The following is a 21,861-nucleotide window of genomic DNA, read 5'->3' as shown; positions in this document are numbered from 1 at the left end:
AGGCTTCTGCTCAAAGCTGATCTTGTAAATTGTTTGCAGTCCAGTATTACTTACTAATGAGTTTACATTTTTTAGCTATTGGAATGCCATTTTAGTCCATAAAGGATTTATCAAAATTTTTTCAAGATGGTCTTGTGGGGCAATGATGTTTACGTGAAGTTCAGTGCAGTTGTGCTGGATTGTATTACCTTTCCCAGGCTCTCCTGCTGTACTTCCGTGTTTGGCTACTATACTGAAGTAATCACCTCTGTCAATGAAAGCAAAGATGTTTGTCTGGATGTTTAGAAAGAGTTTCCATTACATGATACAACATATCCTAAATTTTATCCTTTATGTGTCAATGCTGTTGAATCTCAACAACTAAAGTAAAAATGAAATTGTGGGTTTTACCACCCACAACAACAATACTAGCCTCTGAGTTCTTCTTTAAATATGTAAAAGCTATTAATAGTACATGGTAGTTCAAGCAGTTTCCGTAAAACTGAATTTCCAAAGGAAGGACCTTTAGTGGAAATGTAGAATGTCAGGTACAGCAATTGTTATATCCAATACCATATTAAGAAAGCATGGTGAGCACTTAAAGCAGGGACAGCTATTTAAAAGGAGATGATCTACACTAAAGCTTTGTAGTCAGATTGTCATAACTCATTTGAACCTTGGGAAAGAAAGATAGTAGTCAATTTCATTGGTGAGGTATCCTATTCATCTTGTGGCCCATTACTCTGTCTTTTAGTCAAATGTCAAGAGATTAGTGAGATTTCCAATGTCTTTGTGTGTTGTATTGTTAAAATCTGTTAAATATTGCATACCCCATAAGTGGCATTTGTGAGACCAACAATCCAGCTTTAACTTTTTTTTTTTTTTTTTTTTTTTTTTTACAGAAAAAGATTGGCAGTCAATCCTTTATATAGATGTTTAATGTAATGATAGGTAAATGACAATGAATTCTGAACTCTCTACATAGGTGCCAATGACTTGTAGCTTATCTAAATCTTTAGAGAATATTTTTCTACCTTTCTCTCCCTTACCAATAATTGTATTTCAGTTTCAGTCTCCAAAAGATGTTTGATTATGCTGCCCATTGCTTAGACCTTAGTAACAGCTTCTACCTTGCCTTGCCAGCTCTCTCACCTCCTAAATTAACATTCATGAAATTAGACTTTCTTGTCAGTTAGATAATGGTGCTTCTGAACGATGACTGCCCTGATATGGTAACTCAGACCCTCTTCCTTGCGTTACCCACCTATGCAGCACTACTTTGAACTACAGCAGAACATTGAGAAAGTGTTAGACAGTGGGAAATTGCTTGGGACTTCAGTTTAAGGAATGCAGGTGAGTTATTGGAATAGGTGGTTTCAAAGTTGCAGGATTTCCTTCCAAAGTAGGAGTTTGCCTTAACTAACCCTAAAACAGTGGTCATGAAAAGATTTAGAGAAAGTGAAAGCAGGAAGGAAAGAGAAGGACCATGGATTAGTCATGAAGGGGAATGCTACTTATAAGTGAAAGGTGGCAGTTATAGAATCCTATGGAATACATTATTTAAACCAATACACACTTAAAAAATATGATACAGACTTAGTTTATAAAGAAAGCAGAGACAAATTCAGACTAGTTTCTTCTTTTGAGGCCATTTGCTCATTCTTAGTACTCCCTTGCTTGCAAAGAACAAAACCTTGCCTTTAAATACAGAGCATTCTGTAAGAATAATCTTTTCAAGATAGCATATCAGGTAAAGAACCTTTGAATTATTTTTACTGCACTGTTTTCACGCTAAATAAATTTGCACCGTTTAGATATTCTTCACTTTATTTAGTCATCAACAGTGTCTCAACTGAAGTACTGGTCTTGATGACTTTGCTATAATTTATTTGTTATGATTTATTCTTGCAGCAATTTTCTGCAAAGGTTTTGCAGGATGCAATATCAGAATATTTCTTCTCTGACTGAAGATATAAAATGTGTTGTTCCAAGGGAGTACTTTTCACCTGCTTATTGTACAGCACCCTAACCATCTGTAGCTTAGTTCGTATGCAATATGTGGCATTTCTGGATGGAAGGACTGGTGAGGAGAATAAATCAGAGAAGTTAATGTGAATAAGAGTGCTAAAACCGTTTTTCTATATTCAGTCAATGTTTAGGAACAAAATGCTCTTGGTTCAAAGTTACAATAAGAAGAGTTTTTTAAGTACAAAAAATACATGCTGATAGGCTTGTATCATCCTGTCACAGTAGCTGCAGGTGATGCTGCTGTACCATTTGGACGTAACAGGGAAAGCCTCCCAGTTAGGAGGCATACGTATTACAGATGTAAGCCTTTTATAATTCCCTGCTAATATTGTGATAATTAGTTCAACTCCTGAGATGTGTATATCCAAAGATAGTAGTCATGTGTCACTATGTTCATACGAGTAACATTTAATATGAGAGGTTGGTAGTGGCCAAGCCTGGAGAAGTCTCTACTAGGAAGTTATGAAGTTCAGAATGTCTTTTAACAGTATTAAGATATGATTTTCTGACCCAAAATGCCAGTCACTCAGGTGGAAGGATATAATATGACATGGGCAAACTTCGAAGTCTGGTATCATAAAAGGTAAGTGGGAACCATATCAAAATAGCGTATTAGTAGTGGAGTCTTTGAGGAAAAAACAACCTTTGTCATCTTGTGATATTCAACAATATAGCCACTTGAAAAGAATGAAAATAGAAACTGTAATTGCTGTGAGAAACGGGTATGCCATTGAAGAAGAACAGAGCCTGTTGTTGTTAACAACCATATCCATAATGGGCAAAATGTCACAGCACACTTGCTAAGACTTCAAAGAATAAAATAAGTTAATAAAGGCTCAACAGGTTGTTACATCTTCTCTTGCTGGTGCTACACTGTAAAAGAGAAATGTGATTGAAGTAACCTTCACTAATACAGTCCCTGTGGCCAGGCAAGCAGAACACCATAGCTGGCAGATTAAACTACCTAAAATCTAAGTTTAGGTCTAAGTTTGACATCTAATTGATTGAAAAGAAAGGATTAGTAACAAAAAAAAAAATTCAAAATCTTTTAATTCCATGGAGTTCTAATTTGAGAGGCCCTACAAAGAAATGTGATGACATAATTGATCAGCTTTGTTTAACTGTGGGAAATTAGTTCAGTAAGTATAGCTATCTGTTTTTATATTTCTAATATAACAACCATAATGGATATCAAATACCTGGGCAAAACTAAGACTTCAGGTTTTGACTGAGCAATTATACTGTCTGGTAAAACTTAGAAGCAGAAGACTAATTTGAAAAATACATTTTATATGCTTAATAGTATAAATTTGAAGTCATGGATTTTGTACGAAAGGATGTGGAGATTTGCAGACTCTCTGATGACAAAGTCAGGATCCTGAAAAAGCAGAAACTCTTCAAAGCCTTATGTTCCTTTTCACCTGCTTACCCATAACAAGGATGGTTATATCCTTTCCTCTAGAGATTGTCTTCATTCAGGTTCATTCTGGATTCTGCTTTTCCTGCCATGTAATTTAAGCAACATTGTTGGACATAATTCTATTGTGAGGTGAAGTTTTCCTGTGAGGTGAAGTGCAATATTAGGACTAGTGGATTTGATCAGTTTTGGAGAAAATGAGTAATTTGGTAAAAGCCTAGCTATCATTTCAGCTACAAGTTAACCACTAATGACATAAACTATTTAAGCTGTTGCAGATAACGAATTAAAATCTAATTATGACACTGTCCCTGTGTAGCTTGTCAGATACAATTAGTTAAGCTATAAGATGATAAGGAATGAAATTCAAAATGTAGCTATATATTTGAAAATTTACCCAGCTTGAATACAGTTACTATGCCATAGAACTTAGAGCTAGTACTTATTTTCAATTTTAGCTGGTTAGACAGTCTCAATATGAAAGCAATGTATCTCTGCCAATTTAAGGAAAGCGTAAAGTTGTAAAGGTACAAAGTACTGTATACAAAATTAAATGACATCAATCATTACTCTGCCATAGGGGTTAATATTCTTCTTCAGATGTACTTACTTAATTCTGCTGAAAGAAGTTCATCCTGTCAGTTGCTAAGAACAAGCATCAGTTATGAAAGGACTAGATCTATGCAGTGGACGGATGATCTTTGTGGGTTTTTTCCACTGATTTTAAGGAAGTTTGGCGTTTTTTGTTTTGTTTTAGATGTTTTCAAGAGTTATCCTAGCTCCTAGACAGTCAGATATTTTTCTCTTCTTGCGTTACTTGCAAGAAAAGTGTGGACTAAACAAATGTGTTAATCTAAAAAAAAAATCAGTTATTTAAACAGTTTGTGGGCAAGTAAACTTTAGAATAATTTTGTTTTTAAATCAAAAAGGGCATTATATCATGATGGAATATATGCCGGACTTAAAGGTAACAAATTAAAATGTAAAGTTCTACCTATCATTCTATTTTAATGAAATGGTCAAACTTCAAGGCTCAGTTTAGTCACAAGTCAGAGATTACATGTTTTCCTTGTAATATGAAGGCCTATTTGTGAAACATATCCTGTTAGCCTCGCACCCCAACATACCACCGCACTGTTTGTTTGAGGATAGGAAGCAAAGTAATTTGTAATACTTCTTGCTTGGCATGGCTGCATTAAAAATAGTAAAACCAAGTGGTATGCTGTTTGTAAATAGGTCTTACCTGTCTGACCTGGCTAGAATAGATGGGCACCCAAGGGCTTACACCTGTTTGGGCAAACCATTAGCACCTGTTTTGACAAGCCAGAACAGACTGATTTTGACCTATGAGAAGGTTCTTTCTTTGGTCCAGACTAGTCTTAACCCATTTAAAAGTGTAGGTAAACACCAGTGATATGTAATGGATCTTGGGGAAGAGAAGAGGAACTGAATTCAGGTCTGGTTTGCTCATTGAAGAGCTCTCAAATCTGGCAGTCTTAGATGTGAAGAAGTATCAAAGGAGCCATGGAAGCCACCAATACAGCATCACACTCATGGTGGTGTACTGTTAAGGCTTGACTGATAAGTTGGATTAATGCTTAACTCCTAATTGTTAACATATAGATTGCCTAGTAGATTAACATAAACAAATGGTTTTTGGAAGTCTTGAGATTTTGGGGGGATCTCAGACTCACAGAATACTCCCGTTGTGGTGGACCCTAATACCCTAATAATAACAGTTGCTACATCCTGAAGCAGCTGATGGCACCACTGGAAACTTTGGAATGCTTGTCTTTACTCCTTGATTATGTACTGTTTTATTTATCTTGCATCCAAGTATTATCCTATTACCTGTCCATCTGTCAATTCTGCTTACTAGTATTGTGCAAGAAAGCATCTCTGAGGGAGTCAGGAGAGCTAGGTTGCTTTTTCAGTCACTTCAACAGCTTTATTTTTTTAAGGTTAAAAGGGAGTAATGTTTACCTCCTTTGAGAGGACTTGAGAAACTGAAGTTTGTAAAGCCTTTTGAGAGTCCCAGTTTGTACAAAATTACAAAGTAGTATTCTTTATATTTAGAAAATTTTCCTGTGATATTCTTGCTTTTCCGGTAAATATATCTTTATTTTTCATATTTTACATAAAATACAACTTTCATATATAGTCTTTATAATTTGATGTTTTTTCTCTTGCTATTCAGGATCTAATTTTGTAACTCAGTTTAACTTATTTATTACAGTGTTTGTGAAAAATAATATTTGTATGTGCCTATAGTATCTAAATATTCATCTAAGAATTCATACAGGTAAGTTTCTTTTGAAGTCTAAAGCCATAGACCCATGTCTATGTAAAGATTTTCCACCATTCTAATTCACGATGTGTTGTTTGTATTCTTGTTAAAGTTGTTTAGGCAAGTTACCACTCCTTAACTGGTGTGTTTTGCCTTTAGCATTTGGTTATTACCTTCTGAATTTGATATGGTAACTGATTACATGTATATTTCTATGCATGCCCATTTATATGTTATAGCAGTGTATACGCGCGTAAGTAGTTTCTGCAAAGCAGCTGTGGGGTATATGTGACCGATCTGCTGTAGTAACCTCTAGCTGAGGGACAGTGATTAAGCTGCTCTGACAAGAATGCATACGTGCAAATGCTCACCCGATGATGCATTATTTTTTTTAAATGCATTTCATAAATGTGGTGCAAACACCTTTATTTAAACAATATTTTGTCTCACTTTAGCTTAAGCTTTTTTTCTAATTGTTTTTTTCTCATTGAGCTTTTTCTAATTTCTAATTCTAAGGGACATTTAGGAATATTGATAAGTATCAGCATAGGCTTTTGCACAAGCACAACTGGATTTCAAATCTCTTTTTTTATCAAATCAGTATAACTTTTCATTTAAAGAGGCCATAACTTAATAAACAACACTTTTTTTTGTTTCACAAGTAGGATATAAAGGTTCCTGCGGATTTCTTCATGTTGTTGGAAGATACTGCATCAGTTAGCAATTCTTTCTTTTTGTTTCGGTGTTAAAGAAGGTCTCTGACCCTAGGTTTCCCAAAGCAGAGTCTCAGACACGGAGTATCACAAACTCACTTACTATAAATGGTACAGTGGTGAATAGCAGCTCGAGCTAGGTGTCCCCGGAGAGGGACCTCAAACAAAGAAACCCCTGGGCAGTTATAACTTATCAATCCAAGTTCCCCACCCCTCACGCAGTAGTTTGGACCAATAGTAATATTCAGGTCTGGCTTGTTCCTGTTCCTTACTGGGTCCCATCGTTGTCTCTATGCAGGCTGTTTCTTTCCTTATCTTTACTGTTGTGGCTTCTGCTGATGGATGTACCTTCGTTCCCGGTTGGGTCCCGTCCTTGTCTCTCCAGGTCCGGAGGAGGTAGTTCCAGACCACAACAGTTAATGCTGCCCCAGCAGTGAGAGGAAACTTTGTTTCTCAAGGTCCTGACGCCCTGCGCAGGCCTTATTTCAAAGTCTTGACATCCTCCCCCTCGGAGCGTGAGACACAGGAACACAAACTGCTTGTAACTTCCTTATCTTTCCAGCTCGAAGCAGCTCTGGGGCCCTCTTTTACTGAACTAGGTGAAAGTTCCTCATGGTATCTGCGTGCGGCTTAAGGCTTCAGCAAATTTAGCTACTCGTGCTAAGTAAGTTTTACGTAAGTTGTGCTAAGCGGCTAACTCTCGACAGCCCCAGTCTGATAGTCTTTAATATTGGGGAAAAATGTTTGCTTCCCTTTGAATTTTTGAGATGAACAGGTAAGCCAAAGGATCTCTTAATACAATCTCAAGCTGTTTTTCTGTCTTTTAGGAGACTAAAAATTGGGAAGATTCCCCCCCCCCCCCCCCCCATTACAACCCACCTTTTGAAAAGATAAGAAAAAAGGGTGGAAAATTCTTGTTCACCTACCTCTATTTAGTTTCAACTTATCTTTCCTGAAGGCCATTCTTTTTTTGCTTATCGTATTGCAGGTTGCTTACTCAAAAAACTTTCACTGCTATTCCTGTGAGATGTGGCAAAATCCTATAAAGTGTTCATAATGGATTTATTCACACTTTCAGATCATATTTCCTAGCTATTATGCCCAGATTGTGACATACAGCTTTTAGTCAACGATACAGCCATGAAATATGACTTATTTCACTGGGTGACAGCAAAAATGCTACTGTATGTGTTATATAGAGATTGAAAGAAACAGTAAAATTATCCATAATGGCTCAATAGTCTTTTGATACACATTTCTGCTGAATTTACTTGCTGGGTCCTTTCCAAACACAGACAGATATATATTTTGGTGCCACCACCCAACCCAGAATGACATGAAGTATGGGTTTATACCATCATTTAACTTAAAGAAGTTAAGATTCCAGAACTGTTCTTTACTCTGCTTCAGAACTTGCTTTGGACTTCGGTGAATTTGGAGAGAATTCAAACAGCAATGGTTCAAACAGCAATGTGAGAAGATGAATTTAGAGGCACTGTTTTTTCTGTGCTGTGAGAAAAAGCTGTAAGCAAGATAAAGAGAAGGTGGATACAATACTCAAGGGAACAGATTATCAAAGCAGGCTAAGGGGCTGTGACAGAAGATAGGGAAACAACAGTGTCCCTCACAAGATTTTGCTCACTTAGGCAGTGGGTCAGTCAATCATTAAGATCAAATCTGTGCATTAGGAGATGAGCATGGATACAGATATGCTCAGTCGGGATGTACCTAGCTCACTGCAATAAAATTTATGGTATGCAAACATAAGGTAATAAAAGATATTCATGTGATCATGCTTATAATCAGTTACAGTATTGCATTCAGAAGGCAGTAACTGACAGGTGTCGCAAATAAGCTCCTAATTCAGATCCGTAAAGCTAGCCAGTATTTATGCTGCCTGTGACACCGAGTCTCCCTGGCTGAGTTGTATCTTACTGTCCCAGTTCAGTGGAACATTTTGGCTGACTAAGTTGTGCAAGATATTTGACCTCTGCTTGCTGTGAAATTGCTATACTGAAAACTTAGTTATATAAATCTCTCCTTTCTGCTGTCTATTCCTTTTGCTTTTCTCCAGTTCTTGCATAATTCCTTGACAGTGCAGTTCTGCAGCTCTTCATTCCTCCAGTCTTCCTATCAGAGCTGCTTTTGCTTCATACAGATCCAGAGCCATAAATCATCACTTTCTGTAACTTGTTTCCAAAGTCCCTCTTCCTTACAGCACAGTCTTCATTAAGCCTACTAGGGTCTACCTTTTAAAAAAAGTTAATAAAGAAAGGAGAAGAGCAAGTCTGTTTCAAACAGAGCAGAGCTCAACTGTTTACAGAGAGCAGCTGCATATTGTTTCCATCTGCAAAAAATGTTAGCTCCTGTATTGAAATTTACTGGGCAACGCTAAAACCATTTGACGTATCAGCTTTGTCTCTCTGAACCGGCAAAAGTGTTTCCTCACAAAAACTGAGGGAAGTCCTACCAAATATGCCCTGATGCTGTTATTCTGTAGGCTACCTGTTGCAATCCTAAATTCTAGATAGAAGCAGTGACCTGTGTTAGATCTGTTGCAGAGCATATTATCTTAGGAAATGCTGGGGTTATTACTCCATTGTTTAAAGTTACTATTAAATTTTATCACCCCTGACTTTTCTCTCTTAAATGGAGATAATATGGGGGAGGAATGAAGGAATACAAGCTCTTCACTGCAAAGTTCTCTTAGTTCTCTTTCCCTTCCCCCCCCCCCCCAGATGTATATCTCATCATACAAAGATATTGGACTTAGTGTCTTCACCTGAATGTTCTTTCTAGAATCAGTGGTCTAGGCATAGGCAGACTGGAGGAGAAATTTAGGTGCACAGGAGTAGGGCCCAAGGGACAAAAGAAGTGACACATGAAGCACCCCCTGACTACTTCTAAATGAGGCAGGTTGGAGCAAGGCTTCTTGGATTGGAGCAGTGCAGGTTTGTCACAATGGTAAAGTTATTGGGACCTTGTAGACCATTTGTGCATAATAAGCTCCCATGCCTAGCAGAGCAGGTGTGCTAGAGAAGAGAAGAGGCAGTAAAACAGGCCTCATGCACCAAGCGTCTTTCACTCTTCCACTGTACATCTTCACAGGGCACCACCTCAACCAAAGAGTCCTAAAGCCATCTTTTCTGTTCTGTGGTGGCCATCTCTCCCACTGTAGTTGTAACAATGCCCTTAACTTCTTTCTCTTGTCAGGAAGAAATTAGTTGGCTCTAGAACAAAGCAGCAAGAGCCCAAATTCTCAGCTAAGGCATCATATCCACAGCAAGATTTAGCCCAGCTCCATGTTGAGAGGGGTGGTGTAATTCACTGTTTTGGTTTCAAAACCGGGTGGCTTAGACTGAGATAGCATAGTAGACCAAGCCATTCTTTATGATCTCTCAGTAGTGCCCTCACAGAAGCTATGCAGAGGCAAAGAAGCATTCGGACACACAGGCTTATAATTCTTTTGAGTCAGGACTGCTCCTTGATTTAAATGAGCAGAACTGTAGTGCCAGGCAGTCAGCTGACTTAGTGCGGTTTGATGCAGGATAGCTGGGGTCAAGTAAGCTGTGTTGACAGAAGATGAAGGCTTTGTTGGTGTAGCTTGTACTAATGGTGAGTATTGGGTAAGGTGCTTTAATTACAGCCTGAGGTGAGAGGGGGATCACTGTGTGAGGGGTTTGAGCTTGGAGATCCTGGTAGGAAGGTCAAAGATCATGGAAAGGCCAAAGTAGGACAAGTGTCCATTCAAACAAAACAAGACATAAGCCTGAAACACTTAATAAGAAGGTTAGTAATATCTGAGGTGAGAAGTCTGTGGTTAGATTTTGGAGATTTAATCAGATGTGGCCTTATTGGTATGGCCAGATGAGAGCAAATTAGAAAGTGAGTCTGCTGGTCAAAGCTTTCCTAATGCTTTTTTTGGAAAACAGTTAACCTAGTAAGTTCAAATGTCTTAGTAGGGCCAGCAATTTCTGTCATTGTGGCTATGGCATTATCTGGTCCTAGTCATACAACCAGATTTACTGTCATGTGACATCCTGACTGCAGTTTAAATCCTTTGGTCACATAAGTGTAAATATGCCAATACCACCTCAGAGAGTTGCAGTTCCTGGTTGTCAGCTTTTATTTTTCTTCTGAACTTAACTGATAATAATGTAGAACATAACTGGATCTGCAACACAATGTCCTGTATTGTTGTAATAATCAGCAACAAATTCCTTTAGTTGGTACTCTAGCCTTTGCTGTTGTGCTTTGGTCTAGTTGTAATAATTCTAAAAGACTCTCACTTTGAAATCCAAGTATTTGTTAGTTTTGGTCCTATGAAAGGTTGATGCAAGTAGACCAAGAGGAGTAGAAATGAATACTTAGTATCTTTTCTTTCAGAGCACAACTTTTCAGTAGAGAGATGTATAGAGTTTTTACACTTATTTTTTACTAAATATGTGTAGGAATATTGGTCAGCTCTGTTTTATTTCTGCCTTTTAAAACTGTTTGCAAACTTCAGAGAGTTTTCTGAAGCTGAGGTTCATTGGTCCTTATCACTCTCAGTCCAGGAACTCTTGAATGCCTAGCTAGAGCAATTAGTGCTGGTAACATTGTTCAAAGCTGTTGAATGTTGTCAATTTGTGACAACAGTCTAGTGCTGTATCTGCATTCTAAAGCTGTTCATATCTGGACTGTACAGGTTTTGTCAAAAAAGCAGCTCTCCAAGTTTGAATGTGGTCTCTCAAGGATTTGCTAGAAGGGGAAGCTGATGCCAAAGCAGAGGCACATTTAGATATTTGAAGCAGATAAGCAAGGTTTAATCTTATGTGACAGGAAGTCTATTATTAAAATAGCAATCTCTTTAGAAGAATTTCTGGTTCTAAATAAAGCCCAGGATACAAATTCCCTCTGTATGCTATCAAATGGTAATTGTTGCAGGCTTGATCTCTCTGAGCAGTAAGTCAAAAGTCTGTTCCGAAAATCTTGTTGAATATAAAGATTTCCTGATCTAAAAAATATGAACAGATTTGAGTCTGATAATGAAGAACTTCTTGTCTAGTTTTTGCCATTAATTTGAGGACTTTATGCAGCCTTTCCTTTTCTAAAAGCATACACTGTGTATTAATTCACAACACACAAGTGGAAGCTTTTCCGTGTAGTTGTGAAGCAAAACAACAGCCACTAATATCTCAGTCTAGTTTTAGAGGAGATTTTAAAGACTGTTTCATCTCAAAGACTAAGATGTCCTGTTACGTGGTTTTGTTTCTGATGTGGATCATTAAAACCTGCTATCTGGAAAAATTCCTAAGCATTATCTAACTTCTGTCTGACAAAATCAAGAGATTTTAGTTGCCCTTGTAAGGGATGTAGCAGAATCTATCAGGATTTGACTTGAAGTGTAGCATAACCATGCTTTATAATGGAGTACCATCTCTAATATATCTTTGAAATATGGGAAAAAATATCTAGCTGAAGAGCTGCTAAAAAGCTTACTTAATATCAGCAGTAATATTAGTCAATCCAGACAATGTGATTTTATCACTGTCTTATTTGTTCTTTTCATTACTGAAGGTTGTGCTTGCAGGCACTGCAAAATTGACGTATTGAAAGATGGTGTCAAAAAAAAAAGTTTCAATGTGTGTGAGAACAATTCAAGTTCGGTGTCTAATGCGTGCACCACTGGAGACGGAAATATTTTAAATGTTCACCGCTTGAAGTTACTGTATTACCTCCACCTCCAACCCTCCCCAGGTCCTGCAGCTGAAAGGGTCATTTGTGTGTGAATCTGCTTCAGGCAAAATCAGGTGGGTTAATGCAGGCTGCCCATTTGAGCAGTTTAAAATAACCTAGCATAGTTTGCTGGAGGAGACTAGGAAGTACTCACCCTCCCATCCTCTTCCCTCACCCCCCAAAACTGTAGCAATAGCAATTCAACTCCAACAGTTGATCACTAGCAAACATTTGGCAAGAACTAGTATTTGCAGTAAACAAGGCATATGAAATGAATGTCTGTGAGGCAGCCGCTAGTGTTCTGTTCTGTCATACTGTCAGTTACTTCTTGAGATGATAGCACTCAATTTTATATCCATCAAGGGCTTTATGCTCCCTGATCAATAAAAAAAGGATCTTATTTGTCATGTAAGTAACATATGCATTAGTGGCAGAACTGGTAGCGCATCTTATGATACTGTTGGGTACTAGATTTCATCTCTGGAGAGCAAAACTTTAATTTGAATAAATAATTTAAAAAGAAATGTTTTGATTATGTCCAGTCCCATAACCTTTCTGATATGAGCATTTAAAGTGTGTGTCCAGTGGGTGCTATCTTTTTGATATATTTTCCACTTATCTTTTTGATAAATGTCCAATTTTTTTGTCCAGTTATTTTCATGCTACTTTTACTGAATGTAAGGAGCAGATAGCATTTCTAGAGACTGTGATGCTAACTGTATGGTCTCCAAACAAATCAAATCTGACTGCTGAAGTGAGACACTACTGAAGTCTTATCAACACTCTGAAGAGATCTCTTGAACATCATTACTATCCATAGTTACATAGCGTGCTCTCATGTCAACTTCAGAAATTTTTTCTGATAGAACTAGAAACATATGGATGTTCTGATAATTGTTTTGAGAGAAAGTTATCTTCTGATCCTCCATTCTATTCCTGCTGAACAAGTGTGTGCTCATGTTGAACAAGTTACATTCCTGGCACTGAGGACCCTCTCAGTAAATGTTGTTTAGAACAAATCCCCTGCCTTTCAAAACTTTGGTGTTGCATACTCAGGTGTGCTGTGAACTTAGTTTCAAACAGCTTGACTGTGTTTTCTGACTTGATTGTAACAGGGTTGAGTCATTCTGACACCAAAACTTGAATTCACCTGAAATTTTGTTACAGAAAGCTTAAGGAGATTCTAGGATAGAAAAATCCCCATCTTCTAATTTTTAAAAGTGATAGCAACTCCTAAGGGATCAATGGTTGTACTTTCAGAAATACTCCTTTTCCATGTATGTCATTCTAACCACAGTTCTTTATGTAGATTAACAGCAGTTTTGCCCAGTTTGTGTCATTTGTTGTATTTTACTGTTTTTGTACTGACCAGTCAAGCATATTTAGCAGTATGTGATTTTATTCATCCTAGATTGCTCAGGAAGTTATATTTTTCCTATCTTTTGTTATACCTAAATACTTTTTAATGAGAAAATCCACAAAGCTTTTTTTTAAATCTCTCAGCTGTTCTAAATACCTGTTAGTATTAATCACCTGCATGATTGTTACATAGATTAAATTTTATAAGAAGGAAAACTTCTGTGTTGAGAGGATTTTCTTTGGCTTAGAAGAGTTTGGCATAGTTCCCTCGGGATTCGTTAGTTCTGTCTGTTTTCTTCACTAGCGAAAGATGTCAGCAATAAATTGTTGCCTTCTAACAATAGCTGCCAAACTTTGCCAGCCCTGAAAAAGAAGAGCCATGTCATGTCTCTGTCCTTGAATGTGTGATTCAAAACAAGAAACCCTGCCACTGTAAGTGTCAGTTGTATATTTCTCTTAGGCATCCGAACTCAAGATAATATAATGCTTCCCCGTCCACTTCTAATCTAGTTGTAGTAAAGGCAATAACTGGCTTTTCTTTCCTGATTGTCCCTCACCATATCCATTTTCGTGGATGTGAGGGAAGGACTGCCTGCTCTGGCACTATCTTTCAGTGCCTAACGGCCATGTGGAAAAGCTGAGATACAGACTCTTCCCGTAAAGAGAAGCTCTGGACAGCCTTGACCACTGCAGTGTGACCACTTAAAATGAGGTTTTTGTTCCTCAGAGTCAATGATTCATTATTCCACTACAGAATGTCCAGTAGCTTATCCAAATGTGCAAAATTGGCTTCCTTAAATACTAATCAATTTTAAGGTCAGAGTAGAAAATAATTTTCAGAGCAGCAATCATACAATTAACAATTTCAACAGCCACTTCTTTTTCTTTCCACAGAATCTGATATTCATGACTCACCAAGTCTTGCAAGATTCTGAAATCCACAGTGTCCTAATTTTAGATCGTAGTTTAGTTTTCGCTGAAGAATATTATACTGCTAACACTTACAAGTTGTTCTTAAAACATAAATAACAATAAAAACAGTGAACCTCTTTAAAAAAGGTTGCTACCCTAAACATAGAAGTTTCTTTAGGTTGGCTACTTTCAGTTGTTCAGAAGAGATAACTTTGTTACCAGGACTGTGACGCAAAAATCACCAAGTAATTCGCAGGTTTATATAGGTAAATGTGATTTTATGACGAACCTTTATGACATAATGGATAATTTTATGTATTGAGGAGCTGTTCTCTGTGCAAAAGAATGGATCAGACTACCATCCTGTGATTCTTCCTAGCAATAATTTTGAGTTTTCTCATGAATTTTAAAAAGATGATGAAATATGTTTGCTAGTTAGTCTGGCCTTGCAGTTTCTAGTTTCCAATATGTTGTTATCTTGATTAGTTTAAAAAACAAAACAAAAAACAAACAAAACAGGTCACCTTGAAAGTAAAAGAAGGAAGGAAAGTCTAGTAAATATATACTCAGCAGCATCCCTGGAGAGTCAGTTGTGTAGGTGGGACACAAATGGAAAAAACAGTTCTTCAGAGATGGACGTGAAGACAGGAACAAAGAGGAACCTTTTTGCCAGGCTGCAGATTTTACCGAGTGGCTGGCGGACTGTGTGGCAGCATTGTTAGGGGCAAGTGCACCTGTTCTAACATTTTCTTCTGCTAGAAGCAGACAGGTTTGCTGAATGCTCTAATTGCTGGTAGGCATGAAAGGATTGCCTAGAAGATTGCTTCCTAGGCTGTCCTTTGAAGTTTCATATGACTTGGAAGTGAAGATTTCTTTTCCTTTATCCATCTTGCTAATAGTTGAGAATAAAATACCTCGTCTCCAGTTTTCATTCCTGAAGGTATCACAGCACATTCTATCCGATTAGCTGTATCATGGGCCGAAAGACTCCTTTTATCTTTCAAAAAGATTTGTAGAACACAGACATAGGCATCACAGTCCGCGTTCATAAAACACTATTAACTACGTGTTCAGTTCATTGCAGGGGTTTCTTTAGGCAGGAAGAATACTCTGCAGTGAACACTAGGTGTGTCAAATGCTATAAAAGCGAAGTGAGGAATTTTGGATGCCATCCCTTTAATACAGATTATTAAACTAGAATCATAATTAAAACAGTTTCTTTGTAATTCTAACTATGGTAGTTTGTCAACACAATAATTCCAATACTTGAAAAATCCAAGTTTTGTCGCACTTTTCTGCAGAATTTGAATAGCAGAGAACTGCACTGAAGTTTGGTATCTTGAAAATGTCTTTACCTTTACAAATAAATATAAAGTATAGCTAGTGCACTATGAAGCATTATAATAAATTTAGCTAGGCTGTCAAATATAAACTAAATGATGTGATATATTTTATTTCAATAGTTTTTGTGTTTGCTGAACTTTGCAAATTAGCAGAATAAAAAAAGAATACAGTAAGTTGGTTAGTAAGATTCTACTTAAATCTCTTAATAAGAAATGCCCAGCTGAAAGAAACAATGTTGCCTAACTAATATGTGTAAGCTGTCACTAACACATTCCTCTTGACAAGGTGGACTATTGCCAACATACTTGGAAGTCAACATACTCAAAAGTGTGTGGCTTTTTTCAATGGAAATCTTTGATTTATTCCAGCTTAGCTGTCAGCTATGATACATAATTCAGATTCAGATCCACCACTTTCCAATTTCAGGGGTGCATGGAGTGTGCCTTTTGACTCAGGGCCTATTTGACTTTCTAATGAACAGCTGAGAATTATTGCATAAGGAACAAATATCTGTTAATTATGAATCAGAAATGTATTGCATGAAACTTTTAAAGATAAATATTGTTTTAGGCTTTATTGAAAATTAAGCATGTGGTTCTTGAATCAATTGTAAAATCTAACAAAAAAAATCTTTGAAGTATTGCTTTTTGAAATACAGACAAATATAGACATCACTATGCAGTTTTTGTATTATGATTTACTGAATTATGAATACAGTTTCCTTCTTTTTTAGAACTGTATGCTCTTTTTTCAGACTACCTCATTTGGGATTAAATTGTTTGGAATGCTGATATGTATTTGTCTTGATCTTTATAGCTACCTTTGAGTACTTTGGGTACAGTGCCAATAGCCAGGGCTGTTAAACTTTCATTGAATTTTGACATGGTCACTGTAAATTATACCACTTTCCCAGCTTCTTCTTTTGAGGACAAGGAATGTATGTTTTGTCTTGTGGTGTAAGCAAGGAGTATATTTACATGTCTACAGCTGTGGTCTCCAATTTTCATTTGTTTGTGACACAAAGTATTTTAAAGGATATGTCTGAAATGTTATTTTCTTGGCAAGAGATCTGTCTGTTTTATTTTTTTATCTGTGGAACCAAGTGTTTGTGTGATTCCTTCAGAAATCAGATAGTGTGTTAGGGAACGTTTTGCATGGATGTTTTATTTTAGATGTCTTTATTATAAAGTTCTGATGTGTTACATTTTCCTAAGGTATTTTAAGTACAGGAAAAGATTGAAGGTTGAAATTTCCAAATTTAACATGCATGTCTTTGTATCTATAACTCTGTGTGCGCATGCATCTATCTATGTAAAATACAGTAATTCTGATTTTTTCATTAGCTAAGTAAATGTGAAGATTCTGCCACATTTCAGGTGCTCATCAGCATGTTTCCCAATATACATCCCCCTTGGATGTAAACAATTCAAGAGAATAAAATCTGTCGGATTATATTCTCATGTGGATGAGTGAGGAGAAGGCTGAGCCTTCTCTTCACCTCCTCATTCACTGAACAGCAGGGGTGAGCCACTTGTGAGAGAAGCAGTATGGTGTGGCCAAGAGAATAAACAAGTTGTTCTCTTCAAAGTGGAAAAGGATGGGATTGCAAATCGGAGTCAAAGATCTTTTTGCTTTGTTGACTACTAGTCATTTTCTGCTTAATGCTATTAATGCAGAGAGGACTACTGCCTAAAAATTCTTGCTAATAACAGCACATATGTACCCTTCATTGGACAGGTCTTCTCAGTGTTAATCTCCAAGTACCTCTCCTAAGGGTTATATGTACGCCATCTAGAAATAATAAAAGTGACTCATTCATTTTGATGTGGCTGTGGGTTTTGTGGTCATATACAGGGAGAAACAGACTGTACTTGGACATATCTCTGCAGGAAATATTGCAGACCTCACTTTGGTAGGGACCAATTTTTACTGGACTGTTTTCTTAGGTTTATTCTAGTTTAGCCTGGTGAAACAAGGCATAGAATAACCACAAGTTTTGTATTGGGTAGACGTACCATTATGTCTGTTTATTTTCTTCTTGGTGGGTAGTGGTGACATCACTGGAATATGTCCCTGCATGCTGTCTCATTTTTTGTACGAAGTGTTCAGAACTGCCGCAGAAACTGTACTTTTTTTAAAAAAGAGAAGGAAATTAAATGTGCAAGATTAGACTGATATGATTTTGAGAGTCTGGTTATGCAGACAAAAACAGGAAATTCAAAGTTTAGCCTGAGCTATAGTCCATCAATCAAACTGTTGTGGAAGAATAACGCTAATAATCATAAAAAACACAAAGATGTGAGATTTAAAAAGAGTGCAAGTCTTAACAATCCTGACCTGTTACTGTATTCTAAAGGAACGTTTTTGTATTTAATTTCCTTAGGGAGATGAGGAGGAGAAGAAAGGGGGAGGAAAATCTTTCATGGAAGTTTGGTTAGTTAATGGGGCAGCTTTCAAAGCAAAGATAGTTAGGCACTCCATATATTTGCCTACTCTCAAAACCTTAATGGTGTAATTACTGATTGTTATTCTATAATGTCTTATTTTAATCTTATACTTTTATGTTTGTAAAAATACATATGATTACTTCTTAGAGTTAAACTCATTAAGGCAGCTCTGTACTCATAGTGTTCAGCAATTGGTTCTAGAGCAATGATCTGAGGTTTAAAATACGGTTTAAAAAATAACTCATACATTTTACATTCATCTTTGCGGCAGTACTGTGTACTTCTGGGATACACTTTGGTCATATTTTCATACATTTTTGACAGTCATGGGGACTAGAGTCTTGCTGAAGTTCTCAGAGTTACACGAGTGCAGGAGAGGAGGCTTTCATTCAGTATTACGAAAGTTGCAATAAAATTACGTGATCTGGCAATTCTGGGTCTAGTACTGAAATAATATATTTTTTACTCATACATTTTTCCAAATGGCAAGGGGTTGGTGGGCTTACAGTATACCTCTGCAAGAACATTGCTGCAGACAGTGACTCTTGACTTTCTTCTTCCATACCCTCTCTGAGTCGTTGTTTCCATATGCTAGAGGTGACTTGCAGGAGCTACTTGTTAAGCTGCCCTGTGTTCTTTCTTCTCTTTTCCGTCTGCAAAGAACTGAAACACCTTGACAGGCAAAAATCAGTTATACTCTAATTCCCCATGTATGAAATAGAAGAGGAAGCAGGAGAAGAGGCAAGGAACTAGTTAGGAATAGCTGGGATAGGAAGTGCTACCATAGTCCAGTCTACACTGCAGCAAGGGTTCATGCCTGGCTATACTAAGATAGGTCATCAGCAACAAGGAGTCTTTCTACTGCCTCTAGCACTCAGTCATGAGCACAGATCTGGCAGCAAAATCCTTGTTGCACATGTGTCCAGAGAACTGCAGAGCAGCACAGTTTTATTCAGGACACCATGCTGACAGCAGCCATACTGAATATCAGGCTCACAGAAATTTCACCCGTGATCCAAAACGGGGTGACACATCTCTCATGATGAGAATCTTAACTGAATGTTTACAGCGGTCTATTTGAAGCTAGTATTCCATCAATTATTTTATTCTTTTTGTCTGCTTTTACTGTGAAACAGTTATGCTTCATTATAAATTCAGAATTCTTTTTTAATGGAAGTGGTTATAGTGATCAATGAGTCATGGAAAATATTATATTTGGTATCATAGAAAAATATGATTTTATATAATGCTTTCAACACTCTAGATATTATCCCAGACAAACTCACAAGAAAGGTATTCTTCCTGTTATATTAAGCATAATCCTGTTCAATTCTACAGTTAAAGCATATGGAGAAGGTTGCAACTGATTAACCACTTAAGAAAGAAAACTTTAGGCTCCAAGCTTGATATAGTTGCTCTGTCATTCTGTAACAGCTTGGAGAAATTGGTAGCTTCTCATGACCAGAAGCGTTGTTACAGACTTTGCATACCAGCATGCTACAGAAAAGTTAAGGATTCCTTTTAGGTTTTGTTTAGTGTGTTACATAATTCTGCATGCATTTAGCAAATCTGTATCAGTTTAGCTCTCTTTATAAGCTGCCCCAAACAAGAAAAAAGGGAAGGTAAGTATAACAAGGAGGAAAGAAAAAGAAGAAATTTAATAAATATTTGTCGTATGTGTGAAATTTAGTTTTATGCTAATCTGTTATTTTTAACTGTGCTACCTTCAAAATTGTTTTTCTTTTGATAGCTTTTTTTTTTTTTTTTGGTCTCACTGTCTATATAGGACTGGCTCATCACATCTGTAATCTCCTAATAGAAACTGTGGCTCTGTACTTGGAGGCAGATGATAAAAGCAGCACCAAGACAGCAAATGCACTGCTGCTGTCCTTGCTTGACATTTTGCACTGCATGCTGATGTATACAGCAAACATTGTACGCCTGACTTTACAGGTAATGGAATTTACTTTCTGGTGATCACCATCCTAAATAAATCTTAGATTCCTTCCTGTTACCCTAATGAAAAATTTCCCACTGTTCTAATTTTGTTAAATTCTTAGTTTGATGGATGTAGGAGAGCATACATTTTCAGTTGTGTGTCACTGTTTCATGTAGTTACCTGGCTAGAATGGGTGCCTCACTATGTGCTGAAAACAGATCCTAGCCAACTGTTTCCTTTCTGGACACTATAAATGGCTTAATTTGACACTCTCTCGGTGATAGTTCACATTTTCCATCAGTCCTTTTTAAAAGAAAAGGATTACTCCATAAAAATCAATTTTTATTATAAATCACACATGATTACTGTACTTGAAAAGCATACCTAACCTGTACATGTGTACTTACAGAAGTGTTCTCTCTCTTACGCCACTCAGTTCGTCTTCTGATTATAAGTTACTATTTGAACACTGCAAAACGTGGCATTGATATGGCTCTGTCTTGCAACCAAGACTACCTACTCCTTAAAAATGGAACACAGAACGATATTATTCAAAGAAGTTACAGATTGCTCTTAAGAAGAAAATAAAAAAAGTGTTCACCATTCTTTTTAGATGTAATGTTAAGCTAGTGTTATGTTTGCCTTGTTTTTAAATTAACTGCTAAATGCCTTCAGTCTTTCAGCTGGAAGTGACTTCTGTTTAGGCTAAAAACACCAGCACTTCATCTTCATGTTGAGTTTTTGATGTTCTTGGGATTATCTGGAGAAGAACAGAGAATCCTAATAGGCCCAGCATATCTCAAGGGCAGAGATTCAGAAGATTACAGCTAGGTTGTATTATATTTCAGGACAGGGCTTTGTTCTTCTGAAAAGATTCTACTGTAGTTTTTTTAGAAGATTTATTGTGTAAGCAAGTGTTAAAAGCCCACCTTTGTTTTTACACACATTTTCATAAACAATCAAAACCCAGATATTTTGCTGAGATTTTTTTTCCCTTAATTTTTGGAAGAAACATAATTTAGATAGACGATGTCATACCTTTGTCTTTTTTGAGTTCTCTAATACCATGTATAGGGTAGTGCTTTACAAGTTCTGTAATGGGTTGCTCATCTATGAATCACTTTGCAAATCAAATTTTGTAGGCTAATTGCTGATTGTTATATTGTTACTAACACTTGTATAATCGTAGAGAGCTTAGTTCTGCACTTGTGCTCAGTATAACAGTGTTGAAGTCAATTATGCTGGAGAACATGTGAGGAGAGAGGATCTTGCACAGAGATTGGTAATATTAGTGGAACTGACAATTTTTTATTTAGATACAAATGAAATCTATACATTCAAGGCCAAATTCTATTCTGACTTCACATGAATACATCAACTGATTGATGTAGTAAAACTTCCAGTCAAAGTAACCTGCTCTGCTCTGGAAGACTAACAGGGAATAAAAGCAGCTGGAAGACTTTGAGTTTTGAAGCATAACTCTGCCCTGTACCCCTGTAAAACTAGTTTTAGGGTGGTATTACTTGCCTTGACAACAATCATCACGTAAGCTACTTTAGTACACATGCCCTCTTGAGTGATGGCCATTAGTTGGTGACTGCTATTTACTGTGTAGCTACTGCATATTCCTCTATCCACGTGTCACTGAATGCGTGGTCAGAGTTGGTTATTCCATACACTGCAGTGATATCAGACATTCTTTCCCCATTTTTATGGGG

The 21,861-nt window shown here is 37.0% G+C and overlaps 1 protein-coding gene across 6 annotated transcripts in view; it reads left to right on the top strand.

Moving 5' to 3' along the window:
- Positions 1 to 21,861, top strand: part of ULK4 (unc-51 like kinase 4) — a 237,515-nt gene that overhangs the window by 143,558 nt on the left and 72,096 nt on the right. For all 6 annotated transcript variants that reach the window (XM_064506435.1, XM_064506438.1, XM_064506437.1 and 3 more), the window contains one exon: positions 19,991 to 20,157. In XM_064506435.1, the coding sequence (XP_064362505.1) occupies positions 19,991 to 20,157 (167 nt within the window). The remainder of the gene's footprint in view (positions 1 to 19,990; positions 20,158 to 21,861) is intronic.

This window comes from Dromaius novaehollandiae, chromosome 2 (assembly GCF_036370855.1).
Source record: "Dromaius novaehollandiae isolate bDroNov1 chromosome 2, bDroNov1.hap1, whole genome shotgun sequence".
Classification (NCBI taxonomy): domain Eukaryota; kingdom Metazoa; phylum Chordata; class Aves; order Casuariiformes; family Dromaiidae; genus Dromaius; species Dromaius novaehollandiae.
Note: the sequence above shows the minus strand (reverse complement) of the source record. Positions and strands in the feature narration are given on the sequence as shown.